The sequence below is a fragment of the Gorilla gorilla genome, chromosome 22 (genome assembly GCF_029281585.2).
Source record: "Gorilla gorilla gorilla isolate KB3781 chromosome 22, NHGRI_mGorGor1-v2.1_pri, whole genome shotgun sequence".
Lineage (NCBI taxonomy): Eukaryota > Metazoa > Chordata > Mammalia > Primates > Hominidae > Gorilla > Gorilla gorilla.
Window position 1 is genome coordinate 43,100,013 of NC_073246.2, and position 27,212 is coordinate 43,127,224.

The 27,212-nt window shown below is 46.7% G+C and overlaps 1 protein-coding gene across 2 annotated transcripts in view; it reads left to right on the forward strand.

Moving 5' to 3' along the window:
- Positions 1-27,212, forward strand: part of BACE2 (beta-secretase 2) — a 109,245-nt gene that overhangs the window by 43,292 nt on the left and 38,741 nt on the right. For both annotated transcript variants that reach the window (XM_019017820.4, XM_031005165.3), the window contains exons 2-3: positions 15,128-15,216; positions 26,354-26,570. In XM_019017820.4, the coding sequence (XP_018873365.3) occupies positions 15,128-15,216; positions 26,354-26,570 (306 nt within the window). The remainder of the gene's footprint in view (positions 1-15,127; positions 15,217-26,353; positions 26,571-27,212) is intronic.

The window sequence follows — 27,212 nt, forward strand, 5'->3', positions numbered from 1 at the left end:
TTTGGTGGAAAACCACCACGTTCCAGAATCAGGCAGCCAAGCCCATCCCCATTCCCCCCTCCCCACCCCTCTCCCCCCTACACTGCCACCGTCCACTTGGCAGTTGTGGTTTTCCCAAGAGGAGCCCAGGTATCCATGTGTCTCTCAACATGTGTCTTTCTAGTAGGAGCCTGTACGGCAATAGTGAAATGGCTCACACTCTCACACATGCACACACAGCCAGAATAAATTGTATAATCAAGCTCCTCTTAGCTAAGTTCTGTAACATCTGTTTGTGTTAAGTGATGCTCTTTGAAAATGATTCCCCCCTCCCTTTATAAAAACAACCTTAATTTTAGATTGTGGAGAAATGGCGCATGACAATTATTTTTGCTTTCTTCAACAAGATGTGTTTAAGTAAATGAGATTCATTTCCAGAACTGAAGCGCTGAAAGAGCCTGATTAACAGAATCAGTGCCTACAATCATATGTAATAACTGTGGGCAAACAGCCCCGCGTGGCTGGGCTGCAGAGGCCACTGCTGCTGTGGGTTCGGCTTGCCGGCAGACTTCAGCAGATGGGCTGCTAATATAATTAGGAATCGTTGTGTTAAATGAGCCATTATTTAAATTATCTGCTAATTTTCCTATCTATTAACCTGCTGAAATAGAGAGAGTAATATCTGAGAAATCTCAGGCTGCTAATCACTAACTAGATGAATCACCCAGTTTTTCCCTTTAATGCAACATTTTACCTTATTGCAGCAATTAGCAAATGGCTTTCTGTAGGGTTATTGCCCAGTGCATCAACCGGAGATTAAGAAGGGACAGTGGGAGACGTCCACAGTCTGTTTAGGTTTCATCCAGGTGGCAGATTGGTGGCTAGACCATGGCTTCTAGCCGAGGAGGCTCTTGGCTTTCTCGACCACTGTTTTCTTGTTTATTTCATAGTCTGCATTAAAGGATATTTGGCCTTCAGAAAGCTTCTCTTAGTCCATTTGGGCTGCTATAACAAAATACCTTAGACTGGGTGGCTTATTGATGGCAGACATGTATTTCTTACAGTTTTGGGAGCTGGAAGTCCAAGACCCAGGCACTGGCAGATTGAGGTCTAGTGAGGGCTTCGTGCTTCATAGAGTCAGTGCCTTCTCTCTGTCTCCTTACAGGGCAAAAGGGATGAGAGAGCGCTCTCACGTACTTTTGTAAGGGCACTAATCCTGTCTCTTAGGGCCCCACACTCATGATCTAATTGCCTCCCAAAGGCCTTGCCTCCTAATATCAGTACATTGGGAATAAGGGTTCATGATACAAAGTTAGGGGTCAGGGCACAGACATTCAGAGCATAGCAGAGCATAAGGTGAGGACTGTGTGAGTATAACTTCTCTCACTCTCCCTACCCTGAGACACTGGTAGGGGGCAGGAAAGTGAGGTAGAGAGGAGGAGGAGGTCAATACAGAGTGCACTCAGAGTGGGCTATTGCAGTGCACATCTGGGGCTCAACCCCACCAAGGACTTCTGGGGGATGACACAGAGACCACTCCAAACTGTTTGCCTGGGGAGTAAGGGAGCAAGGGTTTGGACCCACCAGCTGTTTATTTTTGGTCGAGGGCTGCTCCCAGGAGCATTCACTCCCTGGCACGTCAGACCTAACTTGGACACTAGATAATCTCACTCCTGAGGTTACAGAAGCTGAAGTGAGTGCCCAAGGAATATGGGTAGGCCACCAGCAATCTCTGCTGTCTTCTCGCTTCTAGCTTTGCTTATACTTGGACATTTAAGAGACAAGTTTGTGGTTATTTATATAGCAGCTGGGAAGTTGACTAAGTTTAGCCTGCCCTAGCCATGTCTAGAAAATCTAAATTAATTCTTTGCACACATGATTTAGGAGTTTGGCCTGTTGAACTTTCTCCAGCTACTTCCAACTTCTTGGCAGGTTTGTTGACCTAATTGGCATTCTCTCTGCTCCCAGGTGGGGGCTCATGGACATGCTTCCCCATCTGAAGGAACAAGTGATTAGTGAATTCCTATTAGTTACGGGCACTGTGGGGACCATCAAAAAGAGACTAAGAAGAAGAGCTTTGTCCTTAAGGAATTTACAAGCTCATTGAGAGGAAAGAAAGGAAACCGGGAAACATTAGAGGACAATAAAAGACACGAGACAACCCTGGACACCAAAAATCAGGGCATGAGCTGTCAGAGAGGAGTAAATCAGAGCTGCAGCTGGGAGGCCTTCTGGGGAACGCAGGACTTAGCATGGGTCTCAAAGGCAACAGCCTTTGTACAGTTTATTGTTTACTCTCAACCAGCAGGCAGAAGGGGTGAGAGGTGGTTTCTACTTGCATCAAAACAAAATAAGGAATATCAAACCCCACAAATCATGCTGTTGAAAAAAATGAGTAAGCTGGCTGGGCACAGTGGCTCACGCCTGTAATCCCAGCACTTTGGGAGGTCAAGGCGGGCGGATCACCAGGTCAGGAGTTTGAGACCAGCCTGACTAACGTGGTGAAACCCCGTCTCTACTAAAATACAAAAAAATTAGCCAGGCTTGGTGGTGGGCGCCTGTAGTCCCAGCTACTCAGAAGGCTGAGGCAGGAGAGTCGCTTGAACCTGGGAGGTAGAGGTTGCAGTGAGCCAAGATCGCGCCACTGCGTGCCAGCCTGGGTGACAGAGTGATACTCCGTCTCAAAAAAAAAAAAAGAGTAAACTTTGTCTGGGCAGGGCCCAGCATGGGGAGAAAGTTTTGACTGTTTCCAAGAACAGTTCTAAAGGATTCTTCCTGAAGAATCCTTTAGAATCAAATTGCTCCAGAATCAGCCATTTTCCTTGTCCAGAGGTTTTAGTGCCATGGGATGCTGTGGACTGTGTGTCCCTGGTCACCAGGAGCCAAACTCAGTTTACTCAGTTTTCACACATTGCTGGCTAAAATTGCACGTGGAACTGGCGCTAGTGTTTATTTGCTCACTCACCGTGAGCCAGCACCGTGAGGAGCATGTGTCACAGCATTTACTTCTCACAAGCACCCCATGAGAATGGTCATCACCCCCTTTCCTAGAAGAGGGAGGGTGCAGAGAGATCTGGGGAGAGGAACCCACCTCTTCCAGTTGCCAGGCACTGGCACATGAATGGTGGAGGGAGATTGGACCCCAAGCCCTGCGTGCATTCAGTCATTCTGCTCAGTGAAGTGTGGACAGAATTTGTTTGATGGGAGGGTAGAATTGTTCTTAAAGGGTTTGTGACACAGGGAGGAAGATGTCCACATTCAGGACATGTCTAGTTCCTACCCACCTGTGATGTGTGCATAATGGTCATCCCTCTTCTATAATTATTTTGTAAAATCTGATGATGCGGTTTTGGGCGGGGCTGCTGGAACTGGGGCATATTGTCAAGGAAGTCTATGCCAAAGACGAACAGTTTTCATCGTGGGGGCATAGAATTTTCACACATCTTCTGGAATAGATCATCTAAACTCTTTTACTCTCAGATTTTCTGTATAATTGGTAGGTGCTCAAGAGATTTGCTTTAGAAATGAACAAGCCACCTTCCTTTTGCCTGGAATGTGCACTTCTCCCACTCGCTCTTCACTGCATGAACGTCTCTCTAACCTTGACTTTCATTTATTCATTCAACAACTGTTTAGTGAGCACCTACTAGGCTCCCAGGCACTGTCTGAGGTACTGGTGACAAAGAGATGAGCCACACGTGGCCCCACTGTCAGCTCTCATGGAGGGCGCACTGTGCTGGGGACATTATCTGGAGAAGACAGGCTCCTGTGTGACAGTGATGCCCCCAGGACAGGGGCACAGAAGCCTTGGGAACACCATGTAAGGTTAGAGGAAGAGGTATGGGGGGAAGGCAGAGATCAGAAGGGAGGACTGTGGGGGGCAAACCAGGAGGGCGCATTTCCAAAGCTTCACTGAGGCCTGGTCACTTGCGGCCAGCACTGCCTGCAGGCTGGACAGGTCGGGGGAGAGCTCAGAGATGACCGTGGGCCTGCAGCACGGAGGTCACTGGTGAGCTTGGCCGGCCATGGAGAGCTGAGGCAGAAGCTCCATCTCTGCAGGTGGAGGAGAGAAAGGGAGAGAGGAATTGAGACGGGAGGTGGCTCACTGCTGGATGCTTGACCGCGAAGCAGGAAGGAACAGTAGCTGGAGGGAGTGTGTTTTGGGTTTTGCCATTTTTAAGAAGGCGAGAAGAAATTAGCCACTCAGTTCCTGCAGTTCCACCTCCTTAGGTCTCTGGCAGCTTGGATCACAGATGGTTTTTAAGGGCAGGTCCTGGTGGACGGGCCATTCTCCCTACTAGATGCTGCACTCTGCAGGCGCCAGGACACAGGCACCGTCATCTTTGCTGCTCTCACCCCATGCCCCAGGTTCAGCACAGCAAGGACCCACATCTGCCCTGCAAAGGCCCTCGAGGCCGCTGATGTTGGCGGCAGGGTTGGAGTAGTTAAAAGCCAGTGATTTTCACGGTAGAAGACTCCATCCAGCTTCTGCTGGAAAACCGGTTTTTGTTAGTTGTGATTGTGTTCTGGAAAAATGGAATGTGACTTCTATGGGAGGCTCCCAAGTATCAGGAAGGAAGCAGGGAACAGGGGCGGGGATGTCAGGACCTCCATGGGCTGTTTCACATCTCCAAGGTGTTTCTGTTTTCCTCAGATATAAAGTGGGGATCTGTCTATCATATGAGCTTTTGAGTCATTTTAAGTTATGCTTTGCTTGGAAGTTAAGAACATTCCCTGAATTTGAGAATATATATTTTCAATGACCTTTTATGTAGCTGGAGGGACATGGCCCAGGGCTAGGCTGGTGTGTGTGTGTGAACACATGAATACATGCACGTGAGGTTGAACCCAAAGAGGCAGGAAATAATTTTGGAAATTCCTAGAATAAAGGAAGGGGCAGATTAAATTGCTAGCATGTGGCATGAGGTGAGGAACCTGGAAGGAGCCCACAGCCGGGGTGTTTGAGTTTTCTGTTGTTTGAGAGCGCCTCGTGTGAAATTTATAGAGCAGGTGGCATTACTATTTTTATCTCTGTGGTTGAGGCTACTTGCAAAAGTGGGTAATGGTCTTGGCTAGATTCAACACGAGAAAGGTCCATCTCCAGTGTCACCACACAGAAAATGGTGGTGGCTCCTGTGGGCCGCTCAGACACATGATGTGATGTACAGCCCAGAGCGTTTACTGTGCCTTGGAGACTCAGCCCTTGCCTGACTCTGTGGCTGCCTTATTTATTTGGGGCCATTTCTCTCAGATCATATGCTCTAGGAACGATCATCGTGGTGACTGGCTTTGCCAAGCTGTGACTCTGAGTTGAACCTTCGTGAAAACTAGCTTTTGCTGGAACTGCCACGGAAGATATGGTTGTGCTGAATGCCTGGGCAATGAGAAGAAATAACCTGTGTAAAAGAATGCAGTCCACACTTTGGTCTGACTTTCTCTGCATTTGTGTTCCCTGCCTCTGCAGAGGAGTGACACCCCCTGAGAGGCAGGACCGGGTCTGGGCATGTGAGAATGAGCTCCGGTCATGAGGCGATGCAGAGGCTGTGGTGGAGCTTCAGAGGGAGGGAAGCAGGGTGAAGCGTCTCTGGAGAGAGTCCCCCTGTCACTGGGGCTGCTGTGTGGAGGGCAAGTCTTGTTCCTGCCTTGACCCTGTCTAGTTACGCAGTCACAGTCAGCGTGGATGTGCGTTGCCAGCCTGACCGGCCAGGTGTGGGATCTCCTGAGCTACTGAGTGCAGAGTTGCCAGCGAGACCCAGAAATGGTTGTGAAACAGCTTCCACGATGGACAGTGGGCACAGGGAGGAAGGCTGGTCTTGTTCAGAAATCTGTAGCTGTTCTTTTTTTTTTTCTCTCTCTGAGATGGAGTCTCGCTCTGTCACCCAGGCTGGAGCGCAGTGGTGCGATCTTGGCTTACTGCAACTTCTGCCTCTTGGGTTCAAGCAATTCTCCTGCCTCAGCCTCCTGAGTAGCTGGGATTACAGGTGTGTGCCACCACGCCAGGCTAATTTTTGTATTTTTAGTAGAGACGGGGTTTCACCATGTTGGTCAGGCTGGTCTTGAACTCTGACCTCGTGATCTGCCCGCCTCGGCCTCCCAAAGTGCTGGGATTACAGGCGTGAGCCACTGCGCCCGGCCCAATCTAGAGCTGTTCTTATCTGTGACTTTCAATGGCCAAGAAAACGTATTTCCTACTGTTGTGCAATTAGTTATTTTTTTAGGGCGATTGATGTTTCTTGCCTAACATCCACACTGTCCTCTTCTCAAGCCCTAATATTCTCTGATTAGCCTTGTAAAGGAATTTTTGTGTGTTTTTTTGTGTGTCTCTCCTTTCCCTCTTTACCCCCCTCCTTTCCCTCTTTACCCCGTTTTAGCCAAGCAACTTCCAAATTCATCTCGCCTCCAGGAAGCATTTAAATCCCCAACACAGGGACAGTGGTGAACACTCAGGGCCCTGTGCCTTCCCTGTGGCAGCTCATGGCAGCTTTGGCGAGGTATCTGCTGGTTGAGCCTCGGTGCTTTCCAGCCTGGGTGCTGGACACGTTGTACTTTGGAGCTCCTTCCCAGTGATGGTTTAGGTCCCGGCCCTTGCTCTTTTCACATCAGCCATAGAAGTGGCTTTTGCTCTTGTGATAATCCTAAGCTGGCTGCAAAGAAGGTGTCACAGAGCCAGCTCTGCAGGCAGCGAGGAGGCCTGGAGGCCAGCAAGCCTTGAAGATGGACGGAGCAAGTAAAGGCGCCAGCCAGCAGCAAGTGAGTGGGAGGCCTGGGGACACGCCTCCATGACACAGCCTGAGGGCTGCCAGCCCCTACCAGAAACTGGGAGAGACAAGAAGGGCCCTCCCCTGGAGCTTCTGTGGGAAGCGCAGCCCCGCCCACACCTAGATTTTGGACTTCTGACCTCCAGAACTGCCAGAAAATAAATGTATATTATCTCATGCCAACCAGTTCGTGGCTGTTTGTTAAGGCAGCCATAAGAAATTAATGTAAAAAGTGAGTCCCGTTTCCCAGGAAACTTGAACCAGACCAACCAATGTTAAGATATGTCAGTAAAACTACAGAACGATGGTTCTAATATAAACAATACAACTATAGAACTTTGTGGCTATGGAAAGAATTCTTCAGTATCCAAGGAGAAAAAGTCACGTGTAATGAGGAAAAATAAGACATGCTTTAGATTTCTCCACAAATACTCGCTGTTGAAAGACACTGGAGAAATATATATATAAAGTGTTAAGAAAAAAAATATGACCCAAATGCACAAAACCCAGGCAGATCATTCTTCAAGTGTAAAGGCCATGGATAGGTGCTCGCAAGCATGAAAGCCCTTGGGGAAGATGGTGTCCAACTTTGGGTGGGGCCCGTGGGAGGCTGAACAAAACCTAGCCATTGGGGAGCTGGGTGAAGTCAGAGACAGGAGGACTGGTAGGAAGGAGAGAACCTCTTTCCTTATAGAATGACTAAGCAACTGTGGGAAATATGGGTATCAAAAACAAATCTTGAAAATATATAAACAACAGTGTAACCTATGGAGAGGTTGGTGGGACTCAGATTCCTGGTGACATAGGTACATTCACCACCTCATCTTCCTTAATGGAAGGAAATTCTGACAGATGATAGAGAAAAAATATTGGCAGGTAGGTAAAAAAGAAAGATGTTCATGCATTATGTAAAATTACAAAAAGGCATATCATGAAAGTAAAAATAATGTTATAATCCAGCACTTCTTCCCATCGCTCCCTATCCTGGAGCATCCCCTGTCCCTTCCAAACATCTTGATTTTTTTGTGTGTGTGACAGAGTCTCACTCTGTCACCAGGCTGGAGTGCAGTGGTGTGATCTCAGCTCACTGCAACCTCTGCCTCCCGGGTTCAAGTGATTTTCCTGCCTCAGCCTCCCGAGTAGCTGGGACTACAGGTGCGTGCCACCACACCCGGCTAATTTTTGTATTTTTAGTAGAGACGGGGTTTCACTGTGTTAGCCAGGATGGTCTGGATCTCCTAACCTCATGATCTGCCTGCCTCAGCCTCCCAAAGTGCTGGGATTACAGGCGTGAGCCACCGCGCCTGGCCACATCTTGATTTTTTTAGAAGTGTGCAGAGTGGGGATCCCAAAAATATCATTCTAAGTTGCTAAATCAAGAGAAGAGGTTAAGATATATCACATAAAATTGTAAAGAAAATGACTAGAATAATTTAAAAATAGATGTAAAGCTTGCAGTTCACCAGAACAATTATTAAACACCAGAAATCTGTATAGTAAAGATGAAAAGAATAAAAGAAGAAACATTATAGCAGACAGTGTCACATAGGAAGAGATAGGATGAGGAAAAATGTGTATAATTGGATGCAAATTGATAAATTCATCTCTTAAAATAATTCAGTTTGGGGGAATGTTTAAAAAATGGTGCAGGGATTCTGATATGCCTGCCCCCTTTGAGAATTAGGTTGTGGTGAGTTACTGATAACTTAGTGTTTATTATTTAAGAGCAGAAAAAGAGAGAACCCTGTCCTTCAGGAATATCTGGTTCAACCAGACTGACCTAGGGACGGATCTCCTTCACTTACTTTGACCTGTTACTGACTATTTGATACGTACAGGAATTACTCAGCCTCCAACAATTTCTCTGCTGTAAAATCCATGTAAATGCAGATTTGTTTGGTGTCCTCTAAGTGGAAAAACCACACACTGATTTCCCTCTGCTCTCACACCACGACGATCAATACAGAAGACTTCCAGGACCAAATGTGTGGGGATTTCTCCTCACCAACAAACAATCGATCGGTTCTGCAACAGACACCAGCTGCGTATCCTCTAATTTAGTTCAGTTCCTGCGCTGTCTGCCTGGGGATGGCGTGGGACCCCAGAGTGAGGGCCCAGTCCCCCAAGACTGCCCCCAGCTTCCATGCCAGTTGCGAGCTCCGGGTCATTGCCTGTGCTTCTGATCGATCGGCTACAAATGGAAGATTTCCAGGATCCTATCCTTGGTTTGATTAATTTGCTAGATTTACTCACAGAACTCAGGAAGACACGTACACTGGTTTATTATAAAGGGCATTACAGAAGATACAGATGAAGAGATGTGTAGGGTGAGGTATAGGGGGACAGGTACAGAACTTCCGTGCCCTCCCTGTACACGCCACCCTCCGGGAACCTCAGCTGTCTGGAAATTTAATGAACCCTGTCCTTTTGGGGTTTTGTGGAAGCTTCATTATGTAGACATGATTGATTAAGCCATTGGCCATTGGTGATCAGCTTAACCTTCAGCTCCTCCCCACTCCCCAAGGTTGGGGGTGGGGCTGAAAGTCCCGGTCCTCTAATCCCGCCTTGCTCTTTCTGGTGACCAGCCCCCATCCCGAAGCTACCTAGGGGCTGCCAGCCATCAGTCAACTCACAGCATACAAAAACACATCACTTTGGAGATTCCAGAGATTTTAGGAGTTGTATGCCAGGAAATGGGGATGAAATCAAATATGTATTTCACAATCTTTCATGCCCTTTTGTACATTTATGAGAAATTAGGATTAAATCTAACCCAAACTGTGGCTTTGAAACTTGGGGCTGTTGAGCATCTAATATTTGGATGAAGAACCAGATAATAAATTATTATATATAATACATAATATATATGTAAATATATTTTTATATATGTGAGATTACATTCTATCTGAAATCAACCCAAACACCTCTGTAAAGGAGCAAGATCTTACACATTTTCTAGGAGCTGTGTATTTGTAAATCGAAATTAAGAATAGAGCATTCATTTACTGAAACTAAGATGTTTAAAGTAACATTTATAGTCTCATTATTTAGAGTGCCTTTGCTGGCCAGGTGTGGTGACTCATGCCTGTAATCCCAGCACTTTGGGAGGCTGAGGCGGGTGGATCACTTGAGGTCAGGAGTTCAAGACCAGCCTGGGCAACATAGTGAGACCCCATCTCAAAAAAAAAGTATATTAAAAAAAAAAAAAAAAGTAGAGTGCCTTTGCCATTGTTTTAGATTCACTTCAAACTTTCATCCCCCAAATCTGTTTCTCTACCATTCCTACAAAGTTTTTGTGAACATGATCTTCATTGGTCGGGAGGGAATTCTCTGAAGTCACAAAGTAGCTTTTCGTTTGAGAAAACAGGGGTGTCACCACAGGTTATAGCACTGCCCCTGGCAGATGCCCAGGACTGTCGTTCATTCCTCTCCACTATTTCCATGGCCTCCTGTAGGGGAAGGGGCAATGGCACTTAGTAGATTAGGGAAGTAGGAGCCTGACAGTTTTTGCCAACAGCTCGAAAACTGTGTGTGCAGAACCTACACACAGCTGGTTTGTGTGCACAGACTGCATTATTCTTGCTTATTATTTTGGAATCTGTTATCTTTGTACCAAGGGCAAAACGAGTGTCTTTGATTTTACCTTTGCAAATAATTTTGTTGTCGATTCCACAAATGTGTGAGTGTCGGCCGGGCGCGGTGGCTCACGCCTGTAATCCCAGCACTTTGGGATGCCGAGGAGGGCGGATCACAAGGTCAGGAGATCGAGACCATCCTGGCTAACACGGTGAAACCCCGTCTCTACTAAAAAAATACAAAAAAATTAGCTGGGCATGGTGGCAGGAGCCTGTAGTCCCAGCTACTTGGGAGGCTGAGGCAGGAGAATGGCGTGAGCCCAGGAGGCGGAGCTTGCAGTGAGCTGAGATAGAGCCACTGCACTCCAGCCTGGGTGACTGAGCGAGACTCTGTCTCAAAAAAAAAAAAAAAATGTGTCAGTGTCTACTGTGTGCCTGGCCCTGTTACAGGCATACATGGTAGACAGAGCAGCAAACAGCAAAAATCCCTGCCAGAGGGAGGCTTCACGCTGGTGGGGCGGAGGCAGCAGGAGCTGTCGGGACCCCGTGAATGGCATGATTGCTCACGGGGCCCAGGCAGTGGCTGAGTTGGTTACAAGAATGCGCTCGGAGTCTGACTCTGGGTTCCAGCCTCAGCTCTGCCACTTACCCTTGTAGAGTTGAGCAAGTCAGACTCTCTGCACCTCAGTGTTTCCATCTGTGACGTGGAGTGAGGACTGTGCTGCCCTCAGAGCTCTGTTATGAGGTTGAAATAAGCTAATGGATATAGGAAGCACGTACAGCAGTGCCCAGCCCACTGCAGGCGGTGTTCAGTGTCTGCTGTCACTGTTATGTGAAAGGTGTGGTGGTATGGGAGGCAAAGGGATGCACAGGCCGCCAGGAGACTGGGAACAGCACTTCTCCCAAAGGGCCAGCCAGGGTCAGCTTCGTGGAGAAGGTGGCGTTGAAGGAAGCCTGGAAGGGAGCGATGGGCCTGCCACATGGACCTGGACCTGGGTATCCTGGGGAAGAGCCCCGACCCCAGCAAGGTGGCCAGGGGAAATGCCCTGCCGCTGGGGCATGTCTGGGGCATTCACGGAGTGGCCTGGTGGTCAGCATGGCTGGGAGGAGTGATGTCAGGGCATGGTGAGTGACTCAGCAGGCCATGTGAGGACTTCGCCAGTTACTCTGGGTGACGTGAGAGCCGTGGGAGGTGGAGGGCTGACTCCCTCTGACTTAACTGTAATAGGACTGTGGTGGCTGCTGGTTGGAAGTAGGCCTAGGAAGGAAGCAGGGACACCAGTGAGGATGAGGAGGGGATGACAGTGGTGTGGACCCCCACAGTCTCCTTGGAGGAGGTGAGGCGGGGGGCAGGTGTGGGCCAGAACCTGAAGGTGGAGCCCTCAGGACCTCCTGGTGGCTGGATGTGGGGCATGAGGGGAAGGAAGCCCTAGGGATCACCTCCGGCATGGCCTGGCCTGACCTGATGGAGCTGCTGTCGACCGAGATGGTCAAGTCCACCAGGAGAGCAGGGGTGGGGGCAGCTGGAGCTCAATTCGGGACACGCCAGGCGTGAGATGATGTCCCATCTCAAGGTGTTTCCTGGACCTGCTGTAACTAAGTACACAAACTGAGAGCTTAAAACAACAGGAATGGGCCAGGTGCAGTGGCTCATGCCTGTAATCCTAGCACTTTAGGAGGCCAAGACGAGAGGATCACTTGAGCCCGGGAGTTCAAGACCAGCCTGGGCAACATAGTGAGACCCCATCTCTACAAAAAATAAAAATAAATTAGCCAGGCATGGTGGTGCACACCTGTGGTCACAGCTACTTCGGAGGCTGAGGTGAGAGGATCCCTTGAGCCCAGGAGTTTGAGGCTACAGCAAGCGATGATTGTGCTGCTGTACTCCAGCCTGGGTGACGGAGTGAGACACTGTCAAAAAAAAAAACCCAGGAATGTATTCTTTCACAGTTCTAGAGGCAAGAAGTCTGAAATCAAGGTGTTGGTGGGGCCATGCATCCTCCGAGACTCCAGGTGGAGCCGTCCTTTCCTCTTCCAGCCCCTGGCCATGGTTGTCAGTCCTTTGGCGTTCCTGTGGCTCCGTCACTCCCATCCCTGTCTCTGCTGTTACTTGGCACCCCCCGTGTGTCTGCTTTCCGTGCATTTTCGTCTCCCCGGAAGGACGCCTGTGATACTGGATTAGGGCTCACCTTCGTGGTCCTCACCTTCACTTGATTATCTCTGTAAAGACCTTTTTTCCAAATAAGGGCACATTCACAGGTGCAGGGGTTAGGAACTCCAGCATCTCTTTTTGGAAAACACATCTCAACCCATAAAAGATGACTATTAGCCAGCCAGGGAAAGGTGTTGAATAGGTAGAGCCCAGAGTGCATGCGCAGGCCGGGCCGAGAGGTACACTTGGGGGTTGTCAACATGCGGATGGCATTTAAAGCCTTGAGACTCAGTGGGGACCCCAAGGGTGTGAGTGGATGGATCCCAGAAGTGATTCCTGAGCTGAGCCCTGGGAAAGTTCAGCAGGGTGGGGAGACGAGAAGCATCTGTCCGTGAGACTAAAGTGAGGAGTCAGAGAAGGAGGAAATCAGGAAAGTGTGGGGCCCCAGGATCCAGAGTGAAGAATATTTCCAGGAAGAGGGAGTGAGACTGAGTCAGATCCTGCTGATGGGTCAGCTCAAACACTGGACCCAGCTAAACTGAGGTCCTTGGCAAAATTATTTTATAATTGTTGATAAGATAATCCTAGGCGAAAACTTGCCTATTTTGATTTTTTTTTTTTTTTTTTTTTGAGATGGAGTATCGTTCTGTCACCCAGGCTGGAATGCAGTGGTGCAATCTCGGCTCACCGCAACCTCCGCCTCCTGGGTTCAAGCAATTCTCCTGCCTCAGCCTCCCAAGTAGCTGGGACTACAGGCGTGTGCCACCACATCTGGCTAATTTTTTGTATTTTTAGTAGAGATGGGGTTTCACTGTGTTAGCCAGGATCCACCCACCTCGGCCTCCCAAAGTGCTGGGATTACAGGCGTGAGCCACTGTGCCCAGCCTATTTTGATTTCTTTAGTCTATAGCTTTTTAAACCTGTTTTTCAACCTTTTGGGCTATATCTACGTGGCCTGTGTTTATTTCTAAAAGATGTGTTCATTCTGTAAACAACTGGGCACGTGTCTGGATTTGGGATAGATGCTGGGCATAAAATGATAAGTAACATACACACCTGCCCTGAGACATCGTTCACTGGGGAAGATGAGTGAAACAGTGGGATACAGGGCAACAGCCCAATAGCATTGGTCCCTAGGGGACTGCAGATTAAAACCACAGTGAAATGCCGTTCCACACCCATTAGCATGGTTCACATTGAAAAGACCAACGCCACCAAATTTGGGGCAGGATACAGAGCAAATAAACCAAATGGCCCATGGACCCATTGCTCATGGGAATATAACTTGGTGGACCCACATAGCAGACCTGTTCAGCAATTTTCTTTAAAACAGTAAAAATGTATCTAGTCGGCTGGGCGCGGTGGCTCACGCCTGTAATCCCAGCACCTTGGGAGGCCGAGGCGGGCAGATCACGACTTCAGGAGATCGAGACCATCCTGGCTAACACGGTGAAACCCCGTCTCTACTAAAATTACAAAAAATTATCCGGGCTCGGTGGCGGGCACCTGTAGTCCTAGCTACTCAGGAGGCTGAGGCAGGAGAATGACGTGAACCTGGGAGCTAGAGTTTGCAGTGAGCCGAGATCGTGCCACTGCACTCCAGCCTGAACAATAGAGCGAGACTCCATCTCAAAAAAAAAAAAAAAAGTATCTAGTCTATGATCCAAAAAGTTTCACTCCTAGGTATTTACCCAAGAGAAATGAAAATATATGTCTGCAAAAAGACCTGTACAGTGTGTCCATAGCTGTCTTATTCATAGTAGCCTCAAAATGGACACAACTCAAGGGCCCGTCAAAAGCAGAGGCAAATCATGGTGTGTCCCTGCATAGTGAAGAGAAACAAAGGGCTGATGCAACATGAGGACGTCTCAAAGACAAGTTGCACTTAAGAAGCTATGCTAAAAAAACAAACACACAGAAGCCTACATCATTACATTTATAGAATGTTCAAGAACTGATGAAACCAGTCCATGGTCACAAAAGCCAGAAAGTGGTTGCTTCTGGGGACCAGAAGGGAAAGGGGCATAAAGGAACCTTTTGAGGTGAATAGAAGTTTCTGCATCTTGGTTTGGGACACATGCCAAAACTCACCAGGTGAACATTTAAGATCTTGCATTTTTATTATATGCAAATTATATCTCAAATAACCTAAAAAACAATGCTTGTGACAGGTGTTCCCAGGTGCCGTGCATGGAGGTGAGGGGCCACCACATGCCAGGAGGAGGCTGGGAGGCATCCTGGGGAGGGGAGGTCACGTTGGATCGGGGTTTCCAGGCGAGATTTGGAAAAGCAAGGGGAGGGTGAGCCCAGTGGAGGGCTAAACCTGGCCGAAAGCCCAGAGATAAGAAAGAGCTCAGCCTTGGTTCCAAGCACAAACAGCCTAAAAAGGAAACCCAGTTATTTAACAGAATCCATGCTCTTTTAAGGCTCAGTGTGTATCTGAGACAGGACCATTTTCCCCTCTCCAGTGCAAGCTTCTTCATGGACTTTGTTCAGATTTCAATTTTATAATAGCTTTTTCCATTCTCCTCGTCAGTATACTTTTTTTTGTTCCAACTGATAAATTATTCTTGCTACTTAGTTTTAAAAACATGATTCAAGAGTATTGCCTTATTAAAATAACTTGATGCTTTCTATTTTTTTTTCTCCTTAAAACATAAAAGCTACAGATTCTCGTTGACACTGGAAGCAGTAACTTTGCCGTGGCAGGAACCCCGCACTCCTACATAGACACGTACTTTGACACAGAGAGGTAAGCGCTGGCCCCTTGGCTGGTGTGCTCGGCCGGGGCACTGCATGATCAACATGCTTCAAAATGCACCAGAGTATGACAGCCAGAAAGCTGTTTCATTTTAAGGGGGATACCGATATGTATGTGTACGTATACACACATGTGGACATGTGTATGCATATGTACACGTTCATTCCATCCACAAATCCACAGCAAGAGTCTCCTCATAGCCTTCACGCATTTACATGAGATTCATTTTCTAAAAATCCAAGTCAAACACAACTCCTTTAGTTATCCCAAGTTGCAGGGAGCTTGTGGCCCTTTGGTGTTTGTTGCAGCAGCTTTAGTTCTGCAGTGGAGGTGGGCTGGAGCAGGGGACGAGGTCTTGGGAGTCTGTGAGGCCACTCTGGCCGAGGGTGTGGGTTTGCTTCCTCAGCTGAAGGGATACATGGAAACCCACCTTCACATAGTTCAGTAGGGGTTATGGTGTGGTTCATGGAAGCCATTTCTGTGGGTTGGTTTGCAATACTCATTTGGAAGAGTGAGTTTTGTGAGCACAAAGTATTAAGGGCCAAGACTGGGGCTGCACATGAGCAATTATGGGGTGGAGTTGAGAAAAAAAATGGAGCCTAATGGAGGTCTCTGGAATAGAACAAGCCTTGCCCATGCAGGCTTCCGAGCAGCCCTGGGTGGGGTTGTAGGGAGGCCCCCAGCGGCTTGTGGCACCCTTCAGCTCTGCAGGAGCCCGTGGGGTCTAGAGTCACCGCCCTCTGTGAACTGGAAGCTGCTCTAATGCTGTGCACGTTTTGATGTCACAACTATTTTTACGATTCTGAAATTTAAATTCAACAGACAGCCAGGTAAATTTAAATTCAACGGACAGAACAGGTAAATTTAAATTCAACGGACAGAACAGGTAAGCTGACATGCTGGTTTGTTTTTTAGGGTCATGAACCATCTAGAGGCTCAGAACTGTCACATTGGGTTTCCGTACTGTAAATTCTTTTCCTGACTTCCCTTTCTCGCTTTCCTTATCCTCAGTGTTTTGTTCCGGGAAATAAAGGCCAGCTCTAGTTGGGGACAAAAGGAGGGGGAAAGAATAGCTGAAGTCTTCTGAAAATGCCAGGCAATTTAATAAAGCAAGATGATTTGCTGTGTATGAAAGAAAGCATAGAGGAAACCATGTATATCTATTCTACCTACACCACATCCTGGGCTCCACTTTGGTGCCGTAAATGATGGGGCCTCCTGCACGTATGGCTGCAGCTGCTTGCTGGGGAGAGGGCTGTGGTGGCCAGTGCTCTATGAGGCTTCAGAAAAATATGGCTGGCCCCTCCCTCAAGGAACATATAGCTTGGTTTATGGCTTCATGTGTTGGTAAGCTTTCTTCATTGATATTCCCGGATACAACTCCTGCCTATGATCACTACGTGCCCAGCTGTTGCTATAACCACAAACGTGTGTAGAAGTCGTGGTGGTGTTTCTCTCTGTGTGTGCAGCAGAGGTTTGGTTTACGATGGCTTATGCTGCCCCTTCCCACTCAGATCTGTGATTCATCCAAGTCTTCAGTCCCCAAACAGCCCTCACCTCCAACTGTTCACTCTGGACTGCTCATCATGGAACAGGACTTGGAGTTGGTCCAAACCCCTCATTTTGATTCCTGCAGCACAGGAGGTCAGAGAGACAGGGGACCTGCCCAAGTTCAAGCTTTGAGGCCAGCAGTCCCCAAACCTTCAGCCAACACCTGCTTTTTATAACAAGTGCTTTGTCATTCCCTGAAGTAAATGCAAAGGTCATATGACTTATCTACATACACAGCTCAAAGTGCCCTGACGTCATATGGGGGGAATACAAGGGAAGTAATGTATAACCGGCTAATCAGTACCTCAATACGTGAACACTCTGGCTCCATGGTGCTGGTAGACCACGCAGTAGGCAGATGCTGGAGGTGAGTTAATGTCACCATAGACATGTACACCCAGTGTAGACTGATCAAGGCAAGCTGACTTAGACTCACACACCCCAAGCAGCTCAGCTTGCTGTCTTAGACTGTTGTGCTGCTATAAAAGAATACCCAAGGCTGGGGAGTTTATAAAGAAAAGAGGTTTATTTGGCTCATGGTTCTGCAGGCTGTACAAGAAGCATGGTGCCAGGCTCTCAGGCTGCTTCCAGTCATGGTGGAAGGTGAAGCAGAGCCAGTGTGCAGAGATCACGTGGGAGAGAGGAAGCAAGGGTAGGGGAAGGACGGGCCAGACTTTTTTTTAACAATCGATCAGCCCTCCCTGGAGCTAACAGGGTGAGATCTCAGTCATTATTATGGGCAAGGCACAAAGCCATTCTTGAGAGATCCGACCTCACCACCCAAACACTTTCCACCAGGCCCCACTTCCTACACTGGGGATCAAATTTCAACATGAGAATCGGAGGGGACAGATATCCAAACTCTATCAGTTGCTGATATGATTTTCCAGAATGGAAAAGAATCTTAGGAAAGTTCCAAGAAAAACAGAAAGAGAATCAGCTTCCCTGGATTTCCATAGTAGCGAATATGCAATGTATACTAAACCTGTGTAGAGAAGATTGTATGCACATGTGAATGGGAGGTGCATTCTGTGCTCATATGATCCAGCAGATTTCACCCATGTTGATGCCCAGAGCGACTTTGGAAAGTGGTGTGGGACGGGAACAATACTTCATTTTGCATGACTGCCCTTCACATTCCAGGATAACCAGCATGCTTACCAAACACACCCCCAAAGTTTCCAAAACTTCCCCTAGGGGACAGGACCTTCCCCATTGAGAACCGCTTATCTGAATAGTCCCTGATGGTCCCAGCCCTGTGTTGTTTCCACTGCTGGGCTCTAGTCTGTATGACACGTTTTCCACATTTCCCCCTCACTGGGGCTCAGCACACAGGGGCAGAACCAACACACGTGGAGCTTGCATTTCCTCATTTAGCAATTCTTTTCCCCTTAGAATAGGTTTTTCTCTCATCATCTGTAGATGCAAGATACAACAGAAAGAAGCAGTAAAGTACACTAAAGTCAAGGTTAGGGTGATGTGGATGGTTACTTTCCAGATTTAAAGGGAACCATGCAAGTCAAGCCCTGTGGATGGCTACTTTTTTCCTGGCAGATAAATAGTTCTGTGGCAGCCGCTCATCGCCAGAGTCCATCAAGGTCAAAGTATGCTTCTCAATCCACACATCCTTTCGCTATGCAGAGGCGATTGTTGAAACCTTCAAGGGTAAATAATACTCTGCATTATCAAGACTATGTGCAATATTTCATCAACCGTAGACAACCCAGCATCTTTCTCAGCTCCCTTCAACTGTGTTCAGTGTTTGGTTGAGCTGTGGTTCTCTTTCAGGCTACCGTGGGACACATCTCTCTTACTTACCTGCTAGCCCTGTTTTGCATTCAAGTGGCAGATGGTTCCTGTTTTCCATCCTTTGGGCTTCTCTAGTCCATATGCGTTTGATGAATATGAAAACTGGGATCATCCAGAACTCTTTTGATGACTAAGCCTTCCCTCCTGCTAATCTCACAAGATAATTCAGGATTTCTTGCCACCGTTCTGACCACTCAAGGTTCTGATCTGTTTCTTCTTTTGTGGGTAAATAAAAAGAGAAAGAACACACCAGTGTCTGGGGAAAGCCCCTCAATGGTTGGTTTCACCCCATTGCCACTTCCACCATTCAAATTCGGCGTACCTTCCTTATTTGCGAGTACTGCAGAGACTGACTTATTACATATAACACATCACTCACCTTTTGGGTGTCTACCCTGGTACCGCCTTCTTTTCAAGAGACCATTCTTCAACAGAACTGTAAGGTTTCTTCTTGGCTGAATCAGATGTGACGCATCCCACTTCTGCGTTTGAGGCAAGTCCTATTCCTTCAGCTGCATCCCTGCTACCATGCTTGCTTTGCAGATTAAATTCTTAGATTGATATTAACTTGTTTCCTTTTATCTGCTTTTTACATGCTTCATTATGGTTGATATGCTTTATGATTGAAAGATATGAATATTTTCTTTCAATGTCAATTATATATAATTAATTTGTCTAATGCTTTCATGTAACTTTAGAGTTGGCCTAAGTTATACTTTCAACCATTGTATTTGATGGGAGCCAAGGGACTGTCCTTTTGCCTTCTCAATTTTTGACAAAGGTTTCTTTTCTGAGCTGCAGCTCTCTGCCTTGTGATGTGTCTGTATTTGCTTGTGCTTCTGATCTCTCTTAGTTATAATAAGGTTCTGGTTGGGTTTGTCCGCCTCTGATTCACGTCCTCAGTCTTTGGATATTCAGGTCTAATGCTTCCTGAAACATGTTACAGTAATTGGAGATTTGGCGTGGGGTTCTTTGACAAGATCTCTTTGATTTACGGAATGAGATGTCAGGCTACCATTAGTTATTTGTGAGCTCGTCTTTATCAGAATCCATCTTTTCATGGTGGTGAATGTTCCATTGAGTTACTACAGAGCAAAAAAAGAAAAAAAGAAAAGAAAAGATCATGTATTTTTTAAATGTACATCTTTTTTAGCCAATAAAATCTCACCTCCAGCTAGTTGGCTTGAAGAGAGATCCAGTATACTCATCCCTTGACCCTCCACGAATCTATTCAGGAGATTAAGTATATTTCCATTAAAATGTCTCCTTCTGTACTATATCCGGGTTGAAGCTCACAGAGCAAGAGACCAATTTATTTTCCTCCACTAATGTTTGTAAGGGACTTCTTTAAGGAGGCTAAACTGGATACAGATCAAATGGCTTTCCATTCAATGAGGACAGATATTTTTACCTGATTATTGAGATCATTTCTCAATCATGTCCATCATTTGCCTGGTAGAAGCGGACTTGCTGTTTTGGAGCCTGTGAGCATTTAACGTTATTGAGGATGTTGATGAACTGCCAGGCTGGGCAGGCTGAGCTGACCCTGAACCTCAGGGGGTCTCATGCATTCAGGTCTGGTGACTTCGAGAATCACAGAAGATTAAGAGGGGCATCTGGTCACCTGGGCCAGGACAGTAAGCCCACTGGTAGATTTCAGACCCTGAGAGCCCCAGGGAAGTCCTGAGCAGAATTCTTTAGGAGACTCAGCATTCCCTGGGTCGAATGGCTTAGGAGAACCAGAGCTGACCCAAGGATTGAACTCTAGAATTCTGCACATCCACCTTCTCTTTTCGTGTTCTCTGCAACCAACAGCAGGTTTCTTTTGAAATAATAAAATGTTCTGTAGCTCTTTTCCCCTCAGTTCAATTGATTTCACTTTTTAATCCTGCATTCCCTGAGCACTCTTATCAGAGGCAGAACATCTTCTGAATTTGGTTCAAAGTGTTTTTATTACTGTGAGCGGGCTTTTTCCTGGCCACCCACATCCCTGATTGATTGCTGTTTCTGAGCACCCAGAATGGACATTGCCAAGGAGAAGCCCATCCAGGTTTCTTGCTCCATGTATTTAATTATTGTGCAGAGCAATTGAGAGCCAAAGCATTTTAGTCCCAAGAGGTGGGACGTTAGAAAATGAAGATGAAGGCATATTTTTTATTTAAAGTGCTGGAAACTCTGTGCTAATAATAACCCCTAGAGTCACTTATGAATGATTCTTCTCTGGGGTTTTACTCAGAGGTTTAGTTCAAGGAACCCAGAGAATATGAATATGAACTGAGAATTACCTTTTTTTTTTTTTTTAACATTATCTAGGACTGTGCTTTCTACAAGGCTAGCCACAAGTCACACGTGGCTATTTAAATTTAAATGAATGTTAAATGAAGTTCAGTCTTTCAGTTGCGCTAGAATCGCATTTCAAGTGTTCATTAGTCACAGGCGGCCAGCGTATTGGGCACAATATTTCTGTCATCACAGGAGGTTCTGTTGGACAGTGCTGGTGCAGGGCAGAGAGGAACTCTGCAGTTTAGACACCGGTTGCACAAGAGCTTGAAGCATCACCACCTCTCCTTGACCTCCTTAGCTGAGTCACCCCACACACACTTGCTCCTTTCATGGGGTGGTTGGACTTTAGAATGAGACAGCTTTAGATTCAGTAGGAGTAGCTCTATAGGAGCATTTTCCAGAAAACAAACAAACAAACAAAAACATCCTGATGATATGCTTTGGGTGCAAATCTCATGTTGAAATGTGATTCCCAATGTTGGACCTGGGGCCTCAGTGGAGGCATTTGGGTCATGGGGACAGATCCCTCATGAATGGCTTGTTGCTCTCATCAAGGTGATGAGTGAGTTCTTGCTCCGTTAGTTCACATGACAGCTGGTTGTTTAAAGGAGCCAGGCACCTCCTCCTCTCTCTCTTGCCCCAGCTCTCACCAGGTAATGTACTGTGTCCCCCTTCGCCTTCCACCTTGAGTGGAAGCTTCCTGAGGCCTCACCAGAAGCAGATGCCAGCAACGTGCTTCATGCACAGCCTACAGAACCATGAGCCAAAATCATACCTCTTTTCCTTATGAATTATTCACCCTTGGGTATTCCTTTATAGCAATGCAAACATGGCCTAACAGACTTGAATTTTTTTTTTTTTTTTTTGAGACAAAGTCTCGCTCTGTTGCCCAGGCTGGAGTGCAGTGGCGCGATATCGGCTCACTGCAAGCTCCACCTCCCGGGTTCATGCCATTCTCCTGCCTCAGCCTCCCGAGTAGCTGGGACTACAGGCGCCTGCCACCACACTTGGCTAATTTTTTGTATTTTCGGTAGAGACGGGGTTTCACCGTGTTAGCCAGGATAGTCTCGATCTCCTGACCTCATGATCCGCCTGCCTCGTCTCCCAAAGTGCTGGGATTACCAGACTTGAATTTTCTAATAATAACTCATAGCCTGAAAAAAGGCAGCAAATGATTAATTATAATAATAGCAGCTATTTTGTGGCATATCTCCTGTGTTCCAAGCTTTTGTTCTACATGCTTTAGAATATTAACTCTTTTAATCTGAGTAATTAACTTCATGAGGGATGGTATTATATTATCACCATTTTTTAGTTGAGGAAACTGAGGCAGAGAGAAATAAATAACTTGGCCCTGGGTCACACAGCTAATAAGGGATTGAACTCATATTTGAACCCAGGCAGTATAACTCCAGCTGCCTCTGCTCTCTCTGGAAATGACACCAAAATATCCAGAGTGCTCCCTCTATAAGGAGACCAGCAACCTGAGCAGGAAACTAGAGAAGACATGCTAAATAGATATGCAGGCTGGTTCAGGTTCTTACTAACACTACAAATTCTACAGAGTTTTCTATAGCCTGGACAGAGTGAAACTAAACTTTTCAAAATGAAGTCATAGCACTTTAGACTGTTTAGGAAAGATACAATTACTCTACCAGGGCCGGGCAAGGTGGCTCACGCCTGTAATCCCAGCACTTTGGGAGGCTGAAGCAGGTGGATCACCTGAGTTCAGGAGTTTGAGACCGGCCTGACCAACATAGTGAAACCCCATCTCTACTAAAAATACAAAAATTAGCTGGGCGTGGTGGCATGCGCCTGTAATCCCAGCTATTAGGGAGGCTGAGGCAGCAGAATCGCTTGAACCCAGGAGGCGGAGGTTGCAGTGAGCTGAGATGGCACCATTGCACTCCAGCCTTGGTGACATAGGGAGACTCCATCTCAACAACAACAAACAATTACTCTACCAGACCAGGTAGTATGGTTTGGCTGTGACCCCACTCAAATCTCATCTTGAATTGTAGCTCCCATAATTACCATGTACTGTGGGAGGGACCCAGTGGGAGATAATTGAATCAAGGGGGCAGTTTTTCCCCATACACTGTCTTCGCGGCAGTGAATAAGTTTTACGAGATCTGATGGTTTTATAAGGGGAAATCCCTTTCACTGGCTTTCATTTCTCTCTTCCCTTCCCCATGTAAGACATGCCTTTCACCTTCCACCATGATTGTGAGGCCTCCCCAGCCATGTAGAATTGTGAGCCCATTAAACTTCTTTTTCTTTATAAATTACCCAGTCTTAGGTATGCCTTTATCACAGTGTAAAAACAGACTAATACACCAGGAGTTGGCAAACTCTAGCCCATGAGCCAAATCTGACCTGCTGCCTGTTTTAGTAAATAAAGTTTTATCAGAACACAGCCATGCAGCTATGCAAGTTTACTTACACATTGTCTGTGGCTGCTTCCACATTACGTTTGAGAGCTGAGTAGTTATCACAGAGATCCCATGGCCTACAAACCTGAAACGTCTATTATTTGTTTCTATATGGAAAGAAATTGCCAACCTCTGTTCTAGATTGTATTCTCCAAGCATTTCAAGATAATTAGTCTTTGTATATTTCTGAACTTGAGGAATGAACCCAAATTGTCAAAATGGACTGAATAATTCAGTATTTTTATTGCTATTCAACATAAGCGTGTGCATCTCCTCCCATGTGGCAGGCACATCTGAATTTATATTGGCACTAAAACTTGGCATTCCGCCAATCTTCAAATACTCCATTTCAAAGACCTGACTGCATGTTACCTGGGTAATTTCTGGTGGATCCCTTAGTGCTCTAAGGTCCCTCTGTGGTCACTTTTCTGTTTTTGTACCTGCCCATTGTCGGGAGATTTGCGCACAGAAAACATTCACTGAATGCCTCTCTTACTTTATGATCACGGTGGAGTGAACCAAGATAGTAGAAGCCAACCATCTTTATATTCTGTACCCCATTATGAAGTTAGAATCAGCTGTTTCCCCCAAATCCGTTTGCCAGACCTTCGTAAAATAACATATTTCTCCTGATTATAAAAATAATGCATGCAAACATGGAGGGACCTAACCACAAGAATAGGAGTCCTCCCACCTCCAATCCTGCCACCCCAGCTGGCCACTGTTAATATTTGAGTGTAATAAATAGTTTTGAAGGAGAGTCTGTCTCATTGACGTATTTTTCTTTTAACTTTTTCTCTACATCATTTAAAATTTCTTAGAAAAAGAAACATTTTTCCCTTGGCACATAATAGCGCATCATATGGATATGCTGTAATTTACTGAACTGTTTCCTTGTTACTGAGCATTTGGATGGTTTCCAGCTGTTTGCTGTTATACATGAAACATCACGACCATCTTGGCACATGAACCTCTGTCTGCTTCCTGGGTGTCTCCTTAGGGTCAGATTCTCAGAAGTGCAGTTACTGAATTAAAGATAGTTAACATTTTTGATGCTTATGAGATATACCAAGAATGAGTTAATGAATAAAAGGCCAGATAGGGTGGCTCGTGCCTGTAATCCCAGCATTTTGGGAGGCTAAGGTAGGAGGATTACTTGAGCCCAGGAGTTTGAGACTAGCTCGGGCAACATAATGAGACCCTGTCTCGGCAAAAAAAGAAAGAAAAATATTAGTTGGGCTTGATGGTGTGCACCTGTAGTCCCAGTTACTCAGTAGGCAGAGGTGGGAGGATCTCCTGAGCCCAGGAGTTCAAGGCTACAGTGAGCCATGATTGCGCTATGGCACTCCAGCCTGGATGACAGAGCAAGACCTTTTCTTTAAAAGAAATAATAAATGAATGAATGAGTGAATGAACGAATGATCATGTCATCTCCAAACTTCTTTACTGACCTTAAGCAAGACTGCACTAGTTCATGTAATCCCACAACAAAGACTTATTAACACGTGTTAATGTTCACAGACTGATTATTAAAACAGAGTGAAATTAAGCCTGCAGGCGAGCAGGATCGCTTTAGTATGATCTACTGGGTGATTTGATATTTAGCTTAGAATTGTGATCGTTTTCTTAGGAGGAGCATGGTTTGAGTTCATAGACATTTGCCTAGAGATGTTTCTTAGGTTCCTTCCTATATTCCAGCAGTTTTCAAACTCAAATGGGCATAGGAATGACCTTGCAGGGTGGGACTCCCCAGGGCCATGAGAGAGCACCTGCTGTCCTCCCTCCACAGTGCTCTACCCCTACAGAGCCCCAGGTCTCACTGTCTTCATTCAGGTCTCATGCAGACATGGTTGGATCCAAGAGTTCTCTCCAACCACTGGGTCACTTGAGGTCCCCTTGCCTGCGTTGTTCCCTGGGTGGCTCTCGTCCCCGTAACCACCATTCCCACATTCATTATCTCTCCTCACTGCAGCATAAACTGAGGGGGCAGGACTTTCGTCTGATCTTGTGAATGTCGTTCTGCGTCAGTAGCTCTTACCTCCAGGGCCACGTGAGTGTCAGGCTCTCGGTCACGTCACAGTGATTCATGTTCTAGCATGCCATTAGCGTCACTGCCCATATTTTGGTGAGAGTATAATCACCTTTGGGGCATTGGGGGAGAACCTTGAGAAGGACCTGTGACATGAAGGACCTGGGCTTCAGCAGGTAGGGCTTGGTCATTATTTGTCACATGAGTTGTATGTGTGAACCTGAACTCCAGCTGCTGCGGGCACAGGCTGGTGGAGCCTCCCTCTGGGATGCCGGCACCTACCTGTGTCACACAGCAGCAGCGCAGCAGCCCTGCAAAGCCGGAGGGCCAGGCAGGTGCCAGATTGGGTTGTGTCCTTCAAAGGGTCGTGTCCTATGGTGGCCAAAAAAAGCACCTGACTTATAGGGTTTAACTTGGGTATAGGGAAAAATTAAACTCAAGCCACATGTTTACACCAGTGCGTCCCTTCCACATGACATGGAAAACACTGTTACCAAAACATTAGCGATTATGTTTTTGGGGGAAGCTGTCGCTTTGTTAACATTGATGCTGTTCATGATAAAGAATGGCTTACAGACTTACAGTAGACTTTCTGTGTTTAGGATAGCTGCCTTGGACATGGCAACCTTATCTTCATGGTTCAGGAACATGGATACATAAGAGAATACAAGGGGCTTAGCCGGGCGCAGTGGCTCACGCCTGTAATCCTAGCACTTTGGGAGGCCGAGGCAGGCAGATCACAAGGTCAAGAGATCGAGACCATCCTGGCCAACATGGTGAAACCCCGTCTCTACCAAAATTACAAAAATTAGCTGGGCGTGGTGATGTGTGCCTGTATTCCCAGCTACTCAGGAGGCTGAGGCAGGAGAATCGCTTGAACCCGGGAGGCGGAGGTTGCAGTGAGCAGAGATCACACCACTGCACTCCAGCCTGGGTGACAGAGCAAGACTCCGTCTCAAAAATAAATAAATAAAAATAAAATAAAATAAAATGAATACAATATGCTTTTCTTTTCTTTCTCCAGGTCTAGCACATACCGCTCCAAGGGCTTTGACGTCACAGTGAAGTACACACAAGGAAGCTGGACGGGCTTCGTTGGGGAAGACCTCGTCACCATCCCCAAAGGCTTCAATACTTCTTTTCTTGTCAACATTGCCACTATTTTTGAATCAGAGAATTTCTTTTTGCCTGGGATTAAATGGAATGGAATACTTGGCCTAGCTTATGCCACACTTGCCAAGGTAAGGCTAATCCATGGATTTAAGGAAATCAAATAATAGGATGAGATTCTGAAAATCAATCATTAAAGGGCTGACACATGAGTCTTGGGCTGTTCTTGGAGACAGTGAGAACCACGTGGTGGAAACAGAGCAGCATTCACACAATTATATTTCCAAGCATTTTTTAAATTGAAGGTAAACAGCATGATTCTTGGAACCTTCCTGTAAGACAGACTAATAGCATTAACTTTTTGTTTTATTTTCGTTTTATAGTTTAAAATGTTAACAGAATTTGAATCATGTAGATTGTGGTGTGTGTTTAGGAGTTTTTACTAAGGTGGGATTAAAAGAAAACACATTTATTAAATTCATACGTTTGCGTGAAGATGGAGCCTGCGGACGGCCCTGGAATGCAGGCAGGGGGTGGTGCCCTCCGCCAGGCTGGGGCGTGGCCTGTTTTCCTGGCTCTGCAGGGGACACCTCTGAGGAGACACCCAGCACGGGAATATGGGCAGCCTGAAGGCATGCCCTGGGGAGAGCCAGCCCTTCCCAGTGGTGGTGAGCCCCAGAGGAATTGTGGAACCCTGCTCTTGCCATCACCAGAGCCTCCCCACATGGGGAAAGACAGAATTGGATGTTCCCCAAATATTTGTACTTGGGGCC